This window comes from Colossoma macropomum, unplaced genomic scaffold, assembly GCF_904425465.1.
Source record: "Colossoma macropomum unplaced genomic scaffold, Colossoma_macropomum, whole genome shotgun sequence".
Classification (NCBI taxonomy): Eukaryota; Metazoa; Chordata; class Actinopteri; order Characiformes; family Serrasalmidae; genus Colossoma; species Colossoma macropomum.
This window is the reverse complement of record NW_023494800.1, coordinates 22,499,565-22,522,218: the sequence shown is the minus strand read 5'-3', so window position 1 is coordinate 22,522,218 and position 22,654 is coordinate 22,499,565. Positions and strand designations below refer to the sequence as shown.

The 22,654-nt window shown below is 37.6% G+C and overlaps 1 protein-coding gene across 1 annotated transcript in view; it reads left to right on the top strand.

Annotated features, from left to right (window-relative positions):
* plrdgb (PITP-less RdgB-like protein) overlaps window positions 1-22,654 on the top strand; it is a 104,444-nt gene that overhangs the window by 4,172 nt on the left and 77,618 nt on the right. The window contains exon 2 of the mRNA XM_036588667.1: window positions 21,219-21,314. Within this exon, the coding sequence (XP_036444560.1) occupies window positions 21,219-21,314 (96 nt within the window). The remainder of the gene's footprint in view (window positions 1-21,218; window positions 21,315-22,654) is intronic.

Sequence of the window (22,654 nt, the reverse complement as noted above, 5' to 3'; positions counted from 1 at the left end):
ATAAGAAAGTGTGTACAGGGAAGAGTCTGTATTCGTATATATATATATAGATGTGCATATTATTTTATGTGCAAATTGGCATGTGAAGTGTTTAAATAAAATAATTAAAGAAGAATGAGATGTTTGAACTCCACCAGAGGGCAGTGTAGAGCCTGTGTATTACATTAAAAATTTCATCAAAATTCATCAAAATTTCTAAACTGTTTACTTAAAAGAAGAAAGCATAGAAAGACTGCTGCAGCCATCTAAAGGCTAAAGCACATGGGACTAGAAGCTCCATGCTGCACCCCCAGAGAGTCTCTGGGTAGCAGATGGTACAAAGCGCAGCTATAGCTCTTATAAAGCGTTGCAGAAAAGTGCCACTAAACATCAAACTCAGGTTTAAACTCAAAAGGCATTAGACTAGGGCTGAGTGATTTGGGGAAAATATCTAATTGTGTTTTTTCTGACCAATATTGCGATTGTGATTTAAATGAGAATATTTTCTATAAATGTAGCTCTAGACCTTTTTTCCCTTAGGCTTGAGTCTTGAATGCTAAACGTACTGTGTCCGATGGCCAGTTCAGAAGCTCTGTGTTAATCTCCCCACTCCAAGCTTGTTAAGACAATGTTCAGTAATGTAGGATATTAAAATTGCAGCTTTTGTGATTTGAAAATTACACTATTTCAAATTGTGATTTCGATATAAAAACAATTCATTGTTCAGCTGTACATTAGGGCTGTCAAAATGTTCACCAAATTCAGTGACAAAATGCACATTTGAATGTATAAACCTACTTGTGCTACAACCTAATATGTTTCAACAAAGGAGTTAGTAGCATTATTACACATGATGGCCATTGTTTTCAGCAATTTTCATTGTCTGTTTTGGCTTTTGGCTTTTTAAAATAAATGGAAATATTTGCAGTCATCTGACAGCTCTATAAACTCAGTTATTCTGAACAAACTGATACATTTACTTTATAAGCTAAATAACAGTAGGCAGAAATAGGCTCTCATATGAGCTGAATGAAATGAATAGTCTGCTTCAGACCTTTACTTTTAATGACATGTTAAATGTAGACATTTTGCACAGCAGTGATTTAATGATTATGAACTTTTATACATTGTTGAGGTAGGCTTCATGCTTAGCTGCTTGGCTAAGCGCTGCTGCACACTGCCTAAGGTTTGAGATATTTACTTGCAATGCATCTTATGGACATGGCTTATAACTCACACACTCACATTTAACAAGATTGTCCACAAGGAGGAGCTACTGGAACTCTAGTAACTAGAGTGAGAACAGCCTTGTGTTAGCTAAAAAGGCTGAGTCTTTTGAGCATTGTGGGCATGTGAGAAGTGCACGCGTTCTAGGACTTTTGGGGTACTACATGCTGGTGCCTCACACCGGTGTTCTTGTTATTTCTGCAACATATGCAGCCACTTTCTGATTTAGCCAATGACAATGAGACGTCATTAGCTTGGATATTTTAACCTAAAATATGTGTCAAAAGTAGGCCTATGTACCTTATTTGACAGTCATCTCGTGACTCCAGGCTAGTAGTGAGTGATGTACCAGTTCATCTGGTATACGTGTTGAAATTCTTCTTAAGGTATTAGTTTTGTTGTAACCTTTGTGCTTTGTATTTGTCTGTATGACACAAATAAGCACAGATAATGCAACATACAAGCAGTGCAAAACATTCTGAGGTTACTCCCGTTTAACTGAATGACTGAGTGAGGAATGTTTCAACAGTCCCTCATCTCCTGCTGTTTAGTCAGTTACAATCTGATGTAATTTTAGTCCTGTTTGTCCAGTTTGTACCTGCCATGGACACCAGCCTGCTTGACATGCTTCCCTTTCATCTCAAACTACCTGTTGTATCAGTTCCCTCGATCAGCTGCATCAAACAACACCATGGTCTCAGGGCCTGGTCCCATCTGCTACTGATGTGTGAATGACTTGAAATATTAATTGTAATTTCAGTAGTGGCAGTGTCTGACGGTCACAGATGTAAGCAAAAGGAATATAGCAGGCAAATATGAGACAAATGGTTTGAGGAATCTGAATATGAAACAACATTAACATTGCTGCATGCTTACATATCTGTACCACACATTTGTCTTTGTATCATTTAGTCCTGTTTTTACTACTTTTTTAATAAAAACATTTAAGATTTACTTCACTAAATGTGCTGCTTATATATATATATTTATATATACTTAAACAATCAGAAATTTCAGTTATACCATGATATAATTTTTTGGCCATACTGCCCACCACTGCTACATGCTAACAACCAGTGGTTTATGAGCTTTTGGGGGACGCTTGATATTTGCTTGACACTTGTGGATTTAGCAGACATGACATTGCCATCATATTTGAATATTTGACAAACAAAGGTAAAATTTTGAATTTAATTTCTGAGCAAAGCTGACAGACATAAAAGTAGGGCTGCTCGAATATGGCAAAAATCATAATCATTAATATTTTGGTCAGTATTGAGATCATGATCATTTAACATGATTATTCATTGACTTTAGACACATCATGCATTTGTTAAACTTAAAATTTTTTTTAACAGGATTTCCTTGAACTTCAAGTATAATTCAACTGAAAAAAAATGTAAAAAAAGATAAATAAATAATTAAATAAAATATAAATATAATATAAAAATAATCAATAAAAAAGATCAAAATTAGTAAGATCAGCTGTGATCTTACGACAACCTACTGAAAACTACTAAACGTATCTAAAAAATAAATTAGACCAAAACAAATCAGATGAGTTTAGGCTTTTAGTGAGGGTGCAGAAGTGCGCCATTGTAACGGAAAGGAGTATGGACTTGGTAAGGATTTATAACATAACGAGCATTACTGCAAAATGGAATGTGGCACAATAATGGTTTTATCTTGTTATCTTGCTCTCATAATCGCCGAAATCATAATTGAAAATAAAAATTAATTAATTGCCCAAATTACCTGACAGGCATATAGTAATGTGTACTGCGTGTCTTGCCTTGTTCTGCCTTCTGTAACTGACTTAAGAAGAAATGGAATACTTGCAACACAATTGGTGGTAATTCTTGGTAATTCAGAGTTCTAACACCAGGGTGAGATGTAATAGGGATATCTCAAGCTGCTAGCTTCCTAATCTGTGTGCGAGCCAGGCAGAGATGTGGTGACGTAGATTCACGGTCACCTTTGTCCGCTGCAGTTTCCAGACAACAGGGATTCTCCAGCCTCGACTCTCTGAGGACTGATCCCCAGTGTCAGAACCTGTCTGTTACAGAGACATGGCAGATGACAGGAAGATCCAGCAGCACACACACAAGATAATACGTGAAGAGAGAGAGAATCATGATTCATAAAAAAGGGTTTTGTACATATGATATATATACAGTGTAAATGGATAGTGACACGGTTTTCATTACCCATGCTCTGCAAATTGAATTTGAAATGGAACGAAAACTATTAAAGTGCAGAATGTCAGCTTTAATATGAGCCTACTTACATCTATATTGGATGAGCCATCTAAAAATCACAGCTCTTTTTTATACACTGATGAGCCAAAAGTCATAGGACAGGAGCTAGTATTATGTAGGGCCCCCTTTAGCCCGGTGAAGTGCAGCAACTCGACATAACATCGATTCCACAAGTAGACGGAAGGCGCCTGGAGGGATCTTGAGCCATGCTGTCTGGATAGCCACTCACAGCTCCATGGTATTTGTAGGTGCAGGATCTTGGGTGTGAATGGACCTCTCCACCACATCCCATACATGCTCGATTAGGCTCATGTCGGGCGAAGGTGCAGACCACACCATTCATGCCCTATGACATGGTGCCTTATCCTGCTGGTATATCCCTTTATTGTGGGGGTACATGAAGTCCATGAAGGGCTGCAAATGGTCACCAAGCAGTGAAACGTAGCAGTCACCAGTTACCGGACGTGTTTAGGCAGACCAGTGGACCCAACCTCACGAGCCCACCATTTGAAAATGACAGCCACCCTCTACATTGTGTGAATATTTTATAAGGAATAGACTAAAAGAAATATTCCAAAATTACCTGGACTTGTTCACATTAACTTACCGTAAAATTAAGAACGTCTTTCCTTCTCCTATCAAGTCACAGTGATGTGAGAGAAATTAGGTTTTGTTATGACAGAGATCAAAATCGTCTTGTCATTACTTGTTTAGTATTTGGCTGCATTCGATGACTGCCTGAAGTCTGCAGGCCACGGACATGTCTAGACACAGAGTATCATCCCTGGTGATGTTCTGCAAGGCCTGTAATGCAGCCAATTTCAGTTCCTGTTTGTTTTTACCTTAATCTTTCTGTCAGTAATGAAATGCATGCACAGTGGATTTCAGCTTGGGTGACTGATTTGGCAAGTCAAGAGCAGTTAACAAACCTAGAAATAAAGGTTCTGTGTAGGTACATTTTTCATTCATCAAGGTACAAACAATGTAAATATATCTTCAAAGATACAACAGTGGTTTTAAGGTCCAACTGTGTACCCCAAATACATTTTTCTAGGTGAAAAGTACATATTTGTACCTTTTCGTAACCGAATGTTTTAAAACAGAACAATAAAATAAAAAAGCCTGGAGACGAGACGGGGTGTGTGGAGTCAATACAACTTAGAAAATATTATTTCAATGGATTATGGTTCGATTATGTTCCCTGACTAAAGGTACTGAGATGTACACTTGAGGTTACCACCCCCCCTGACAAGAGGGTCACTGCCCCAGTGACAGTTTTGTACCTTTTTTCTGAGAGTGTATGTTTGAAGTCATTGTCTTCGTGCAAGGTGTAGCGTGGTTAGTTGGATCTAAGCAATTAAGATTTAGCACTTTCATGGTGCAGTCCGAATTACTTTAATACTACAGAGTATTAAAAAAAATTCCATGTCATTTAACTAAGATTAAATGATTTGGGACAATATCAAATTGCTTTTTTTCTGACCAATAAAGTTTAAACGCGATTAGTTTTTGTATATGAAGTTTCAGTCATTTTTTACTCAAGTAGACCAGCGTGTTTGTATTGTCAGACTTGAGGCTTGAATCCTGAAGGTAGTGTGCCAGAATGCCAGTGCACGAGTTCTGTGCTATTAGGTTAAATTTATCCACTTAAAACTTAAGACAATGTTTAATAATAGAATTAAAATTACAGCTCTTCTGATTTGAAAATTGCACTCAGATTTTGATATAAAAGTAATTACTTGTTCAGCTTTACATTCAGCTGTTTTTAAAAAATTCATTCTAAAAAGTGAAACCTCTGTAGGATTGATTCCAAAAAAGGTTGCATGATAAAGTCAAACAATGAATCACTCTCTCTCTCTTTCTTTCCGCCTGTTAAATTCAGCGTATCGTCAGTTTATACACATATTCAGACACGTAATCAGTATTATTGCATGCAGAAGCAGTCTACATACTTCTGATTGGACCCAGCTGAATTAATGACATGATTACACAGGCAGTGTGCATTTCAAAACCTCTATTTTGAACTCAGATGTCCCCAGAGAATCAAAAACTTTGAGATTGTCTTACTGACACCACTAGTTTTGACCTTTGTCCTGGTTTTGTGGCTTTGTGAATATGTATGTGCCTAGTTTAGTGATGACTTCGAAGGTTGGATTGCCCATAATAAAGCTACTCAGCACATGTTCCCTGCCTCAATTCCTCATTTGTTACATTTCTAAGGTACATTATGTGGAGGTTCTTTAAACTTTAAAAAGGTTTTTCCATCCTTGCGCATCTCATTTAAAAATGGATCCTTAAAGAACCATTTGAACCATCCATTAAAATGTACTTTAGGGAACTAAACGTGGTTCTTCTGTGGCATTGCTCCAACAAACCTTTTATGCCACCTTTATTTTTAAGAGTGATAATAGTGATCCTCTATGGTCTGACAGCTTGTTTGCTATTGCTAAACCATATCGTCAGCTGAAGTGATAAATTGGGTGAAGGTCCTTGTTTAGGCCACATTGGAGGTTGGTAGAGCATAACATATTCACGCCTGCCACCATGGCTGAATATGGCCTGTAGCTTTGGGTGCTCACCTACTGTTAGTGCTGGAATTCATTCCTTTGAATCATGCCGGGTTGCTGAAGCCAGGAACCCAAGACCCAGTCTTATTTCTGCATTCTCCGCTCCCTGCTTCCACTCCAGCTGGCAGACCTGTTTGATGTATATAATATGACACTTGGAGGCAAAACAGTTGGAACAATGGCCTCACAACAAAAAAAAAAAGAAAGACATATAAAGAGTGGAAGATCTGTTGAAGAAAGTTGGCTCGAGTCCACATCTTCACACACTCACGCGCTGATGTCAGCATCACAGCCCCCAGCAATGAGTTGGACCTTGCTTTGAAATGGAGCTGTGGTTTTGCGGGAGGCTCCTCTGAAGGAGAGAAGCCAGTGCAGTTGGGGGTGAATTAAAATATGTTGTATTAAGATTTGATTTGAAACTGCTGGTTCTGATGGCAGTCAAAGAAAACAGACAGACAGAGAGATAGAAATGGAAGTGCACACTGTCACATCTGGCCTCAGTTTGCTCTTTGTAATGCAGGTGTGCAGTTACTCCAGACATTCATGGTCTACATTTTATTGTGTAGATAACACAGCAATTTTCATGTTCTAATGGTTGGCACAGCATATCACTCAAGATTCAGTTACACTAAATCTGTCCACCGCCCAATGACAGCTGGGATAGGCTCCAGCACCCCACCGCGACCCAGAAGGATAAGCGGTTTAGATGATGTATGTATGTATATGTATGTAAATCTGTCTAAGGGTGCTTTCACACCTACCTTGTTTGGTGTGATTGAACCTCTTCTTTAGTTTGGTCCTTTTGGTGTGATCACTCCACCCACACTCACACCCAATGGTTCATATTATTCTTGCAGCACAAGCTTCTGCTAATAGCAGCAGACGTGCAATCCATTTGATTTTGCCGCATGTATCACAAAATGTATTTCTGGCCAATCAGTGATTGGTTACAATCAAATTGACAAACCATTCAATCACAAAGATGCAGAGATTAAACAAAGTTTATTCATATTGCTTGGCTTTGATTCGCATATTGCTGTTGTTGGAAGAAAACCTTGTATCTCCAAAATGGTAACTTTATAGGAAAAGGAAAAAAACCTACTCTACTTTTAATGTAAGTCAGTGGAACCAGACTTTTTTCCAAGTCATTTTGGGTTGTTTTTTTGGTCCATTCATCGTGAAATTTACTTACAATGTAAAGGGCAACAGGCATTTTTTAAAATTATGTCAAAAACTGAAAAACGACAGCAGCAACATATTAAGCGTCTATATTTTAATACAGAGTAGGGATAAAAAAATACATTCAGTTTTTTCAGTGAAAGTTAAAAATGGTCTCTAATGTAAAAGCAACTGAGTACTTGTACCCCAGCCAAATGTCTGACCAATCAGTGAACACCCATGTGTACAATCTGATGCACTTGTACACATACAATGTGAAACCAGCTAAACCAATTGAAAAAGATACAATATCACAGAAACCCAATCTCTGGTAAAAAAGAAGACTAGGTATTAAAACAGCTTAAATGTCAAACCCTGGCTTGTTCTTCTGCATGAGCTCTTATAACTACAAATCTTAATGTCTACTAAGATAAATAATCAGGTTAACTGGGAAACCCTTTGTAACAAGGCATGTGATAACCCAGTAAAAGGTTTACAAACAGGAGAAGTGTAGAAGCCATTTAAGGCTGTGGGAATCCTGCTCAGTGTCTCGGCAGGGTGCATTCTAAAAGCAGAACTGTTTGGAGTTACATAAATTGAGTTTGCAGCGCAGATGTAAGAGAGGAATTAGTTACCAAGACCACCTGAGGTGAAACTTCAATCGTGGTTAGCCTTTCAGATGTATAAATGAGTTCAGTTTGAGTCAGAGGGTGGGAAGTGAAAACAGACTTAATGTAACTGAGCAATGGGGTGAATTAAAGGGCACTTAAATTCCGCTTGGAATAACTTTGGTGGTGAAGGTGTATTGTGGCCATTTGATCTGTTTCAGCACAACTGTTTTGCCAGTCCACCCTGGTGGTTGATGAAAGGGCAAAGAGAACAACATTTTCAGCAACTAATAAACTTTTAAATACTTAACAGTAGGGGTGGGCAATGTGACGATATTTAATTGTTATTGTGTGAACTTATGTCACAATACGCCTTTCTGAGTATATTGTAGAGACCGTTAGTTCTTAAAGAACACTAACTGACTAACTACATGTATCATTACAAAGTGAGCCTAATTAGGTATGTTTATATTTGAATTTAGTGCAGTACAGTTTGTAAAACACTGAATAAACATAATTATAGCTGTAATAATAATTTATTATTGTTATAGTATCTTTTATATGTGGCACTACTGGTTCTGCTTTGTCTTTTCCAACATATTAAATCTCAGAGAAACTAAATATCGTGATGCATATGATGTATCGGGGAAAATGTCTTGAAGTATTGTGATACAATATTTCTGCCATGTTGTCAACCCCTACTAAAGCAGCATCATGTAAAATGTGGATTTTGACAAATGTCCTCTAAAATATTTCATATGTTAGGGCTTCACATTTGTTAATTGTTATTGTGATATTGGCCTTTGCAGTTCTGATATTGGAGACATTACAGTATGCAAATAAACCCTCCAACCAATCCCAGTTTTTTCTGTTTGTGGTGAGCATCACACATTTGATGATAATATGACTCATGTCATATTATTGGTTTACCAGTGCATTGTTTTGCAGGGCATACTGCAATCTCAATAGGCAACAGTATAATCACAATAGTAGTATATTTGGGCAGCACTGTTATATACACTGTAGGTCCAAAAGTAACCAGACCCCTCAGTCTTCATAGAAAAGCACTGCCAATACAACAGGATGCTCTGGAGCAGCTGTACATAAACCTAAGGTCACGTTGCCCAGTGCCAAGCGTCAGCTAGACGGGTATGAAGCCTCCCTTCATTGGGCTGTGGAGCAGTGAGAACTGTGTTCTCCGGAGTGATGGAGCCCCATCCAGTACCTTTTGGATGAGTCTGAGTGATGTTTGTGATCCAGAACTAATCAGCCAACTGACCTCACTAGTGCTGTTGTGGCTGAATGCAATCAAATCCTCACAACAGTGTTCCAACATCTAGGCTAAAGCCTTCCCAGAGGAGTAGAGGCTGTTACAGCAGCAAAGTTAGAACAAACTCCCTATTAATACTCTTAATTTCAGAAGAAACTATGAATGGCTTTAGGGCATGTACTGTATTATTAAAGATAATAATTTTTAATATTCTGATGAATTTTCATAATCACCCCATGGACATCAAAGTCCTCAGTCAAAGCTCTTGATGGCTAATTTCAAGGAATTTGCATAAACCCTCTTGTGCCATTTGAACTGGTATGTTACGGCTGGAAGTTTCTTTAATGGTAATAGTTTTATTTCTTGAATTCTTCCCAAAAAGAGGGCCCATATTTATCACGCATGTCAGATTAGTTAATACTGATCTGATTCTTTTTATACCTTTTACATAGCCTAGAGTAAGACAACATGGGCTGATGAGGTCTGATCTTAGATAAGTGACCTTAGAGAAGGTTGGATTTCTGATGTTCTATAACTGATATGCTCACTGACCCAAAGCCTGAGCTGGTACCTGCAACGGCTTTAAGAACCTTCTGCATCAGCTTGGTTTAAAGTGTTATCTGTTTTGAATTGAACAGGTGTTTTGGCTTGAGTGACGGATAAAAGAGAGCGGGACAACCTGTAAAAGGCCGTATGTATTAGGGTTCTCTAAAGGATTATTACCCTAATGTATTTCTGAGAACAAAATTGGGTTTTAGAAGCTGGATTGTAATTATGGATCTTGCTGCTTTTGAAGTGCTTGATCAGAAGGGGTGCTGAATCTAAAACCTTTTATGAATGAACTCTCTGATTCTCCCATTTCAGTGTAGGGTGTGAAAATGCCATTTTGGATTAATCTATTTTTGTACTGCAGTGGTTTTACATAATTTTATTAACCCTTTATTATGGTCATTAGGGAATCCAGAGCACACTGGTGGCAGAGACATGCAGCAAAATGGTATTTAGGCTTTTTGTGACAAGGGTATTTTAAAGCTGAGGGATGATAGACAGGTAAATGATGATAATACATCATCTATTATGGCATTTAATCTTATTCAATCGAAAGTGGTCAATATTAAATAAAAATGTCGTTTTTCTGGTTGTCTAAGTTCCAGAAAGCTTAATGCCAATGCCTTTAAATGCTCTTTAGCCCTTCTTAGTTTAATGTCTTTTTAAACATTTCTTTGTCACTACTTTAATTTGTTATTCTCTACTGTTCACTTCTTAGTTTTATGCGCTTTTGGGGAGGGTGTTTACACATAGCTAATTTAGATTTTCCTCAGTGGATGAGGTATGTTTTTGATCATTGTCCTGCTTCAGTTTATTGACTGACCGTGTCACATTTGCTTCCAGAATTTACGGATGGTTAGTAAAATCCATTCTTCCATCTATCCATGCAGTGTGTCTTGCCACACAACCTCAAAGCAGATCCAACCTCTTGCTTATCCGCTGGCAAAGTGTTCTTTTCAAATGCTTTTTTCTCCAAACATACCTTTGATGATTGTGGCCAAAGAGTTTAGTTTTTACCTCACCTGTTCACAGCACTTGTATCCGAAATGCCTCTGGCTTATCTTGATGTTGTTTTGCATACTATGAACTTTGACTTTTGTGATTAGGTCACAGGTAAGGTTTCCTTCTACTGTTTCCTTGCAGATCATGTTTTTGCAAGCCATACTGCACAGTACAGCTGTGCACCACCACTTCTGTGTCAGCTAAACCTTCCTGCAGGTCCTTTGCTGTCATATGATTGTTTTGCCTTGCCTTTTGGGCCAGAGTACGAGCAGTTCTTTTAGAGGATTTTCTTGGTCTTGAAGATCGTGTTCTGTCTTCTACAGTTACCCTTAACTGCTGTTTCTTAATGACATTTCAGACAGTGGAAGTTGGAAGCGCTTTGATATCATTTTTAGCCTTCCACTGCTTTGTAGGCATCAGTTAGCTTAATTTTCAGATCCTCAGCCAGCTCCCTAGAAGAGCCCATGTTTGTGGAGTGTTAGCAATAAGTCACTTAAGGCCTAAGACTTTACACCTGGAAGGTTGTAAACTAGAGATGGAAGGATCGATCGGCTGTGTATTGAGATCAGCCTATTTTCAGCCCAAAAATGGCTGTCAGTCACCCGATATTTCTCCCAGTCCTGAGAGCTGATTAGTGACATAAAACATATGAGCCATATTTTGTGTGAGATGCCAGAATGGAACTGCTGCAACATTTAAGGTGGAACAGGAAAATTAGAACAAGACGCTGGCCAAAAAAACACTGACTTTAGCTTCCTTGAGAGTTGAATGTCATGAAAAGGAATTAGGAGGTTTGCTCTGTTTCTGCTCGACACTTCGGTAAAATTAGCTTACTTTTTGCCTGGTTAACTTCGCAGCAGCAATTGTAGCGACAGTTTGCTGGCCCACAACCTAGTTAGATTACTGCTGTGTCGTTGTTTACATTAACGTTGTATTGTGGTATTTGTACAATGTTTGCGAAGGGTTTTATGGACATGACAATCAAAATAAGGATCATTCACTTTGTCAATGAGTCCATAAATCTGGGGGGGTGGAGCTTCTGAAAGAGCACTAAGGGAGGGGTGTATTTGTTTTGAGTTTGAATATCAGCAGTTGATCTCCAGAATCACTAACTGCACCTTTGTATCCAGTCCTGGCTTTGATTGATATTGGCTATTGGCCCCAAATACTCTGATTGGTCCATCTTTAGTATCAGCACTTTTGTACATGTCACAATTGCTATTTTATTTATTTTTTAAATTCATGAACTATAACTGTGCATTAACAGTTACAGGAAAAAAAATTATTTTTATTGTTTTTATTTGTTACAAATTAATAAGTCAACAAAAAATAGTACATGACTTTATTAAGACCTGTATAGGTTCACTGGTCATTTTGGATAACAAATAAAATGACTGTATATGCATTGTAGACATTGCTACCCCTGGTTCCTATCACCACCATTGTAGAGAAATCTGAGTTAGTGAAGTTTATTTGCTTTCCCCCTTTATCAAATCACACTGAATGACTTTGCTTTTATCTCCACAAATTAATTATGCATACATTTTAAGGAATCTGTTGAATTCTACATTAAGTACATTATGCCATTTTCTGCTTAGAACTTTGGCATCAATATATAGAGAGTTGTGAGAGTGAAGGCAGATCAATGTTTGCCAGTAAGAAACATTAACTTAATTTCAAAAAGAATTTAAATGCTATGAAAAGACAAAACCTTGTAGAACTGTCATAGAAAATGTTAAAAACCTCCAACACAGGCTTCAACTTTGACCTCACTGTTAATATTACAGCATTTCACAGCAAGTTTTCTGTGGAAATGCATTTGAATTTTTATCCAACAGCTTGTATTGAGAGCAGAATATGGAAGGTTAAGAAGAAAGGAAGACGTATTTAATAACTGACAAAAGTCTTATAGAGGGTCTCCAGCAGTTTGGCTGTATTTAAAATCTGTGTGTTCCTGTTAAGGCAACAGTGTAAAGGGGAGATGTTTTCTCACTCATATGCATTTTTTTGAGCTTTCAGTTTTCTCCAAATTATGACAGATAGCCTGGATTGAAACATCATGGTCCAGATGTTCTCATCAGGGTTATGCAGCAGGTGCTACAGTCAATATCAATACCAACAACAATAACGTCACAGCACGTAGCTGTGTCTGTTAGCAGGTTTTTGTTATTATTTTACTGTGAGTTCAGTTTAGACAGGACTGTTATTACTGCCTCAGCCAGTTACAGAAGGTTCTTCACTGTAGAATTATTATTGTTAGACTTGTAAAAACTTCAGTCATTGCAGATTCTGGATTAAAATCACAGATCTAGAAATAATCACTTAATAATAATCACTTAAATTACAGTGCCGCCTCAGGTAAAACTAATCCAGCTCAAACAGGACTAAAGTCATATATTAATTAGACTTGACCAAATGAAATTAGACCTCCCTGTATGATTTATTATCCCAGAATATTCAGTCTTATCATATTTTGCCCATGCTAACATTAATATGACAACATAAGGAGAACACTTTGCCCTTACGGGCAGCGCTGTGGCTCTGTGTAATCTCCACAAGGAGGATATTAGAAAGAGAGAATTCATTAGACATTTTAAATATTGAAAGCTGTTTAACACATGTCCCTCTAAGCATGGTCTTTATCAGTAGAAAACCCTGGCTGCATACAGTTGTCCAGGTTTGTCACGTATAGCCAAATTTCTTTTCAACGTTTGAATCACGAAGCAATTCAAAAGCACAAAAAACAGTGTGTTTTGTTTTTGAGCTCCATCTGTCTGAAAAGAACTGAAAACACTGATTTAGTGCACTTCATTCATCAAAGCTGAATGTTAAAGGAAGGCATTTGTCAAGAAATGGGACATAGAAGTGATTTATGATACAGATTAACCTAGTCTTCCTGCTTCTGATGATTTCTGCCACTGCTTCCTGCCACCACTAAGGCTGTTGGTAAGTTTCTTGAAAGAAAGGACATGAATTACAAAAAGAAATTTTATCTGCCATTTTTCATCTGTTGAAGTTGGTTATTTTCCCATCTGTCAACTTAAGAATAACATTCACTTTAATACTGTCATTGCTGTAATATTGGAGATGGATAGTTAATGTTGTTGTTGTGTCTTCTGCACTTAATCGCTGGAGGGTTTGGGGGTTTTTTTGTGTGTCTTTTGTGTGTCATGCATCAGAAAAAGAGCTTCTTCAGAAAGCTGCAAATGTATGCAAACTCTCAGTTTTGGCAAACAAGACACTGCAAACACCATCAACCTATTGGCTTTCCTCCAATTATTTTGTGAGCTGACCTTTTGCCGCATTTCCTTAGAGGGGCTGAGATGCTGCTCATATTTTGCAAGGGAGGGAAAACATGCATAAAGGAGCAGAGAGAGCTTCAAATTTGAATATTGTAAACGTAGTCTGCCCATGAGCTCTGAAAGCTGATGTGGTTGGTATTGGCCCAGGGTATCTAATACAATTTTTGCAATTATTAATCTAAGAGTGCAGTACTTTGCAAAACTCACAGTTACTTACAGTTACAAGTGTATATATCCACCAATCAGGCATAACATTATGACCACCTCCTTGTTTCTACGCTCATTGTCCATTTTATCAGCTCCACTTACTATATAGGTGCAATTTGTAGTTCTACAATTACAGACTGTAGTCCATCTGTTTCTCTGCATACTTTGTTAGCCCCCTTTTACCCTGTTCTTCAGTGGTCAGGACTCCCATGGACCCTCACAGAGCAGGTACTATTTGGGTGGTGGATCATTTTCAGCACTGCAGTAACACTGACATTGTGGTGGTGTGTTAGTGTGCGTTGTGCTGGTCTGAGTGGATCAGACAGTGTCCACTCACTGTCCACTCTATTAGACACTCCTACCTTGTCAGTCCACTTTGTAGTCAGAGACGATAGCTCATCTGCTGCTGCACAGTTTGTGTTGGTCATCCTCTAGTCCTTCATCAGTGGTCACAGGACGCTGCCCACAGGACGCTGTTGGCTGGATATTTTTGGTTGGTGGACTATTCTCAGTGCAGCAGTGACACTGAGGTGTTTGAAAACTCCAGCAGCACTGCTGTGTCTGATCCACTCAGACCAGCGCAACACACACTAACACACCACCACCACGTCAGCGTTACTGCAGTGCTGAGAATGATACACCACCCAGATAGTACCTGCTCTGTGAGGGTCCATGGGGGTCCTGACCACTGAAGAACAGGGTAAAAGGGTGCCAACAAATATGCAGAGAAACAGATGGACTACAGTCTGTAATTGTAGAACTACAAATTGCACCTATATAGTAAGTGGAGCTGATAAAATGGACAATGAGTGTAGAAACAAGGAGGTGGTCATAATGTTATGCCTGATCAGTGTACATATATATGTATATATACATACATATATACATATATGTATATATGTGTACATGTAAATATGTATATACACAAAATTATGCAGAAGCTTTAGCCACCCATTGCCATTTTTCAGAGAAATTTACAAGGATATTTTTCCACACCTCCAAAGTTCAGTCTTAGAAGTTGGTTGGTTTCTGCTTCTCACATAACAAGTAATCCCAGATGTGTTCAGTGATGTTGAAGTCTGGACTCTGGGGTGGCCAGTCCAGCAGACTGCTGAGAACAGCAGTGGCTTCTTTTGCTTTATATGCAAATTTTCTCCAAATTTGCCAGAATAATCAGGTGTTTCTTCACCTTGGAAAATCTCCAAAGACAAAGGTACACTGTGGCGTACAAAATACATAGTACATTTTGTTACTTTCCTGTTAGTCAGTGTTAAATGTTGGTCGTTAAGCACCGGCCATGTTTGTGGCAGACCAGCTTGGAAAATAACAGTAATTATCCCCAAGGTGTCTTTGAATGAATCAGAGGGGGAAAATGACAAAGCTGCAGAGGTGCAGAGCTATCTGAGGAGGAGAGAGAGCATCTCTCCAAATATTGTCAGCATGCACCATATGAGATAGGGCAATTAGATCTGCACACTACATCACCTGTCAGTCGTTACTGCAGTGTCACATCTTATAATTGAAGCCATTTCACAGATATCATGATATTTCGTTTTTCTGAGGTTTGCTGAATGGGAATTCCACTGTTGCAGAATTGCAGAATTAATACAGTGGGATGTAAACAGACATTCAGCAGTGAAAACAGATATGTGAAGCATTTATTACCCGCAAAGGCTACCTGACAGAAAGATAGTACATGGAATGGTTATGAAAAGACTGTCTGATGCCTGAGACTTCGTTTTCTTAGATAAGCTTTTGGTATTTTTAAAAAGAGCTACATGCAGGGAATTTTAAAGTGAAGTAGAAAGAAAACTTTTCAAATTTACTTCTAATTTACCATTATCAACATTACATATTAAAACCCACATGTCACAAGTCACATGTTCATTTTGGATAGTAAATAAAATGACTATATTTACATTGTAGACGTTGCAACCCCGGTACCACCACTGTAAAGAAATCAGTAAGTTTCTCTACCACGCTTTTTTACTACAAATCTGACTAATATGTATGATTCTGTTTACGTGTTCAATGGTTGAATTATGCAGAAATTTTAACAAATTGGAAGAAGCAAACTATTGGTAAAAATAAATGAATAAAACAAGCTAACGGTATAATTGGCTGCAGAGGTTGTCGATGGTAAAAATGTAACATCACAATACTTCAAGAAGTTTTCACGATACACCATGTAGTGATATTTAATTTATTCTTACCCATGATAAGTTGGAATAGCCAAAGTAGTGTCACATTTAAAAAAATAATATCAAAACTATGACAACAGTGCGCTAAATCCAACTACACGTTTGATTACAAAGCTCTCTTTGCAATTATTTCTGCAGTTACACTGCTTTACAGGCCCTTTAAGTGCTCTTTTTATGATACATTGAGTTTTTTATTCTAGAAGTACTGATGATACCCAAGATACACTCAAAAAGCATGTTGTGATGTAATTTATCACAATAATGATAGTATATCATGTTGCCCATCTGTGCTGATGGTCTAGAATTTTCCGAAATGCAACTAAAGCAAATTACTGGGATCAAAATATTGCAGGCAAATCTTTAACTGTGTCAAACCATTGATTCATCAGTGCATTTGTAATATATTGCATGGCAATATTTATTAATCATAATAAATGGCAGTATAGTTGCAAAACTGGTATTTTGTCCATACTGTACGTCCCTTATTTCTAATCTCTGCTCATTTTTAGACTGACAGGGTGATGCTACAAGCCATTAAATTCACATTCATTATCACTGTTCTGCCCTTTCAGTGCCCTGACATGCGGCCACAGTCACTGACTATATTACCAGCGCTGTTTTATTTTGCCTGTCTGTAAAACTGAAGGTAATATAGGTTTAATATATTGTAACACAGCTTTGATGATGGGTTTAGGGCAGCCATCTGCACTAAATGCTCTATTGGTTTGCCCTGTTGATCTCTACTCTAAGGCCTGGCATCCCTCCTCTCACATAAATTTCTGACAAACTTCGGTGCCTAGCCTGCTTTTGCTGGCTGGCCTCTGTTGTACTCTTATGCATGTTGTATGCCAATGTAACTGCAGCCACTGGCACTGAAATCCCCAGACTTATTAAAATCCCGGCTCTGTTTATAGTTGCATCTATTCCCGGGCATTTTTCTGAGTTGAGCCTGAAGATGAATAGCTTCATTATAAGCTCATAGGGGAGGTAAAGTGCATTTACCACGGCTTGTGGATGTGGATTGGGTAATGTAATACCTTTTCTAATAAGGAGGGAAGGGAAAAAGGGAGGTGGTACTGTAAAATGAGATGATTTTTTTCCTCAATATTGCCTCATACCAGCACAAGTAAAATTGAGCTGTGTTACCACCAAAGGGGGCTAAGGTATTTATTGCCAGACATAATGTCGTCCTTTAATTAGGGCTGCAATAATTATTCAGCAAAGTCAATTACAACGATTATAAAAAAATGTCACTGTGGATTTTTTCCTGTTGTTGCGTTGTTTGCTTAAAAAAGTGCCTGGTAATGTTAAAGTGACAGATTACAGTAGAGTTCATACATGAGGGGCAATATGGCTTCTGTTGTTTCTTTGCATCATAAGAAGTAATAGTTTGTGCTAAAAAGAGAACTTTGAATTTTTTAGCAGTTCAGTAAAGAAATGATAAGAATAACACTGACCTGTTAAATCTGGTTAAATATGCTTTTTCTTTGGTGCTTTAACACTTACAGTCGGTAAAAATATACAGTTATAAAATCACAAATGTGCCGGTCATGATAAAATAACTTTAGCCAGTAAGAAACTAGTTCAAACCGCAGTTCCATAGCAAAAGAAAAGAAAACAGTTTAGACATTAGAAATTAGTATTATGACTATTTGTACCCAATGCATTCATTGAGATAGGAACAAGCCAGATAAATACAGAATCATAATTTATTGGGTACTTTCTTTAGGCAGGTGATTGTCCCAAACCCAAACCCCTAAATTTCAACTTGTAAAAATGATTTATCGTAAGTTTAATTTTTAAATTGGACTCATCTTTATTCAAAAAATGCTGTCACACATTTTCATGTCACTACCGCAACACAAGGGGTTTTAGTCCATAAGAGGAGCCTTTTTTAGCCACATCCCTGCATTTTAGAGCAGGAAGTGAGACTGCGTCTATCTTGGCCACATGGTGAAAACTTAGATCCACCAGTCTAAAAATCAGTGTGTAACCTGAAAACTGTCAGTACCATAACACACATTTTTGCAAACACAGCACACATACATTTAAAAAGGTTTAATTAAATCACAAAAAAGTTACTTAATTTACTTTGATCTTTGCAAAAATGTTAATGAACTGAGTAATCTAACGATTAAGTTACTGTTTCAGCAAGAAATTAAATTTACATAACACAAGAAACTTGAAAAATGTTTATTTTAATAAAATATATTTATTTTAATAAAACAAACATAATTAAAGTATAAATGACTGAAAAGAAAAAGATTTTAGTCTAAAGTCCAAAGCTGCATCCAAAACCACATACTATTGTACTACATATACTACTGTACTACACATACTACACTAATGGCCTTCTGTTGCTGGTGTACTATTTTTGACATGCTATTTAGTATTGTATCATGTGGTTGTGGATGTAGCCCAAGTCAGTTAAAAGTCAGAAATATGTTTTGTGCCATATAAGATTTTGCCTTGGCAGACATGCACCACACAGAATCATATAAGCAGTAACAAAAATGAGAAATGATTAAATGTGTGCTAATATAGGGAATAGGAAAGATGAAAAGTTGAAGAATAAAAATAACCATTAAATTAAAAAAAGAAGAAAGAAATGTAAAGTTATTATTAATTTATTAACTATGTGAAGAGTTATAATGAATAACTCATTTTGAACTTGTATTCAATCATACTTTTGATTCAGGAACAGTATCAACTGAGAAATAAGCGAAACAGTAATGTAAAGGAAAGCAATTTAATATTTTGGATGATGTATTTTTCAAGTTTCTTGTGCCGTTATGTAAATGTATTTCTTGCTGAAACAGTAACTTAATCATTAGATTACTCAGTTAATTAACAAAAGTCAGTAGTTGGACTAATCATAGAAATAATCATTGTATGGTTCTCTGGCTGTATTATCCTTACACAATAACCCAATTCAGTGAAGGCGTCTACATGGTAATACATCAATTGCCCAGCTTCTTTTGTCTAATCACATCGCAATTGCTATCCATTTCTTTGTGGAAGTACCAACATTTTTGTCATTTAGACTAGACAACAAGTGAGTAATCACTTGGAGAGGTGGATTGTCATAACCCTTTCATTCACCCAGATTTGAGAACCAGCGGGTTGGCTCTCTAATGAAGTAGAGCTGGAGGAGTATTGATTGAGGTTAGAGGGCCGAAAATGACCCTTCATCAGATGTGAAGGGGAAAAAAGAAGTGCCCGTGGGGATTATGGAGCGGCCATGTTAACGACCCATCGTCAGCGAGCCATTAAAAACTCATCGCTTTCATCAAAAAACCTGGCAGAATCAGACCTGGTGATAGACAGGGATAGAGATGAGTGTTGGAGAGAGGCAATGAAGTCATGAAATGAAAAGGTGGTTCTATTGCTAGGCCTGCTGAAATAAGATGCTTTGTAATACTCTTGTGTAGCTGATTGATTTTACTTAAGGTCCTCTGAGTTTGTGTAATGATATGGAGCTAATTTGTAAGGCTTCATGGTACACGAGTTATTCCTTACTGCTTTTACTGGAATATTATTCACTCCGGTAGAATACTATTAATTTTGCTCCAGCTTCTTTTTTAGGAGAGCGATTGGAGAATTTCATCAGCCAACACAGGGTCATAGATTGAAGTACTAATAAGGGTGAACTGGTGAAATTTATAATGAGTTTAAGTTCCCCCCATAGAGCTTATGAAAAGAAATACTCAAGCACAACTGCTAGTGGTATTTCTCAGGGATTTAATAGATGTTTGAGGTCATGCTGCCCAGCACCAGGCAGTGGCCACCTGAGCCCCAAACATGAATCACATTAACTCTGTAACCCTGCTACAGTTTAGAAGCACAGTAGTCTCCATTATTTAAGAAAGGCTACAGGTTATATTACTGTACTAAACACGTCTTGTGCAAATGCCATATTTATCTTCATTAATCCAGAACATTAATCAAAAAGTATGGCTTACGTCTCTGTTGGGATTTGCCAGCCTGAGGGCTTTGTTGAAGAGTGCACGAGGCTCAGAACATGCATGTAGATCCCCCCTCTCATCTCTGAAGCTAATGTGTCTGCCGTCTGGCGGGGAGAACCAGATTGTCGTTGCTTTCAGTTAAGATGTAAAGGGAGAAAATGTGCCGTATCTACAAAGAGGCACAGAACAATGCAGCGTGAATGCAGGGGTCTTTTGCAGGCTTATCAGAGCTTGGCTAAATCCAATGCTGGCTCTCAATTTGCTTCTCCAGCAGCGTGGGCGCTTTTCCGTTTTAATTAGCCACGCTCAGCTTCAAAGTGGCACTCCCTTAGGGAGATGTTTGCGCAACTGTATTTCTCCACAAGAAGAGAAGCTCCGGGACAGTGCCGTCATTCTTTAGGGTTCAGCTGGTTTCGTCTGTGTTTACTGTGCTCTAATGTCAGGAGACAAGACACAATAACAAACAGCAAGAATGGCATCAGCCCTGAAACGTTTCAGCATTGTTGTAGATCAGGGTCCTATCAGTAGTTTGTTGCCCATGTCTTGAGAAATGCAGGCATTTGAGGGATAGTTTAATACAAAAAATGGGAGTACGACAGCATTCTTTTAGGAATAAGCCTGGTCATAATTCTAGATACAACAGTTCTAGATACAATTGTAAATAAAACAATTGTGAACAGTGTAATTGACTTGACTGCATTGATGACAAGGACTATGCATTGATGATAGGGTAAGGGGTTTTGGACTTAGCAGACAGTGTAAATTAGGCAGTGACTTTACTTAAAAAAACTTGAGTGTGGCTTTGTCAGCCAATCACAAACATTTTTTTTTTGCTGAAGATTAAAAAGGTAAGACTTGGTATAGATATATGTATTTGGGAAATGCTTTACATTTAGGCAGTTCATTACCCTCTTTTGTTTTCTAGTGCCCTCACGAAAGTTTAGTGCATCACACTGGAGGCTCCAGAACATTGCACAGGAATCAATGGACAGCTCAGATGAGGAGTTCTTTGATGCCCGAGGTAAGTGGCAGTTTAATTCATGCATGCAATTTGCAACTTGTTTTGAAATGCTGATGACGTTTTGCTAAATATGAGAAAAATGTAATTGTTGAATATGTTACTATATAATAGGGGTGGAGATATTGTGTTAAATTATGCCACAATATGTTTTTCTGAGCATGTTGTCAACATCGTCAGTATTTAAAGAGAACTAACTAACTACGTTTCGTTACAAAGTGAGCATAATTATGCCTGTTTAGTTGGAGTGAAGTGCGGTTTGTAAACCATTAAATAAAAGTAAATGTGATTAGACTTTTTGTTACTGTCATTAATATTATAGTATTTTTTATATGTTGACAGATTCTATCTTACTAAATCTCCAACAAATGAAATATCATGATGCATATCATGTTTTGTAAAAATGTGTTGAAGTATTGAGATATAATATTTTGCCACAATGTCCACCCCTACTGTAATATAATACTATACTTAAAACATTAATTCCAAAAAGTTGGGACAGTATGTCAAATGGAAATAAAAACAGACAGCAGTGATTTGTAAATCCAATTTGACCTTTATTTAAAAAAGACAGCACAAAGACGAGATATGTAATGTTTTACCTTAGCAAGTTTTTTTGTAAATATACACTCATTGTGAAACTGAGGACTGTAACACATTCCCAAAAATTAGAAACATTGTAAAATGTTCAGAAAACATCCAAAAGAGGTGATACAATCATGCTTGGATATAAAAGACTAAAAATGCATCAGCAAATAATCCAGCAGTTTAATAACAACAATCATTAATGAGCAATTGCAAAGATCTTAGCTATTTCACCCTCTACGGTGCATAATATCATTAAAACATTCAGGGAATCCAGATTCAATTCTGTGAATAAAGGGCTGAAAACTGCATCTGTATGCCGACAGCACTGCATGCTTCTGTGATGGATATCACCATATGGGCTTGGAGATACATTACTTACATGGATACATACAACACCAAATGAGTTATGTCATGTACACTGTGCCGTTGGCAACAGTAAAATCTTTTTTTTTTATCAATTTCAGCACACAGAACCAGAGCTTTCTGTATGCTACCATGATTCTATAAGTGTACAAACAATGGATGAAGCTTCCATGCTTATTTCAACCTGACAGTGCCAAGCTAAATTCTGCACACAACAGCATGGCTACGTAATTAAAATGTGTGGGTGCTAGAATGGCCTGCCTGCAGTCCAGATCTGTCTCTTATTGAAAACGTGGCGCATTATGAAGCGCAAAATACGACAATGAAGGTCCTTTACTGTTGCCAAGCTGAAGACTTGTTTAACAGAAGGCAAAAAATTCTGTGTTCAAAAC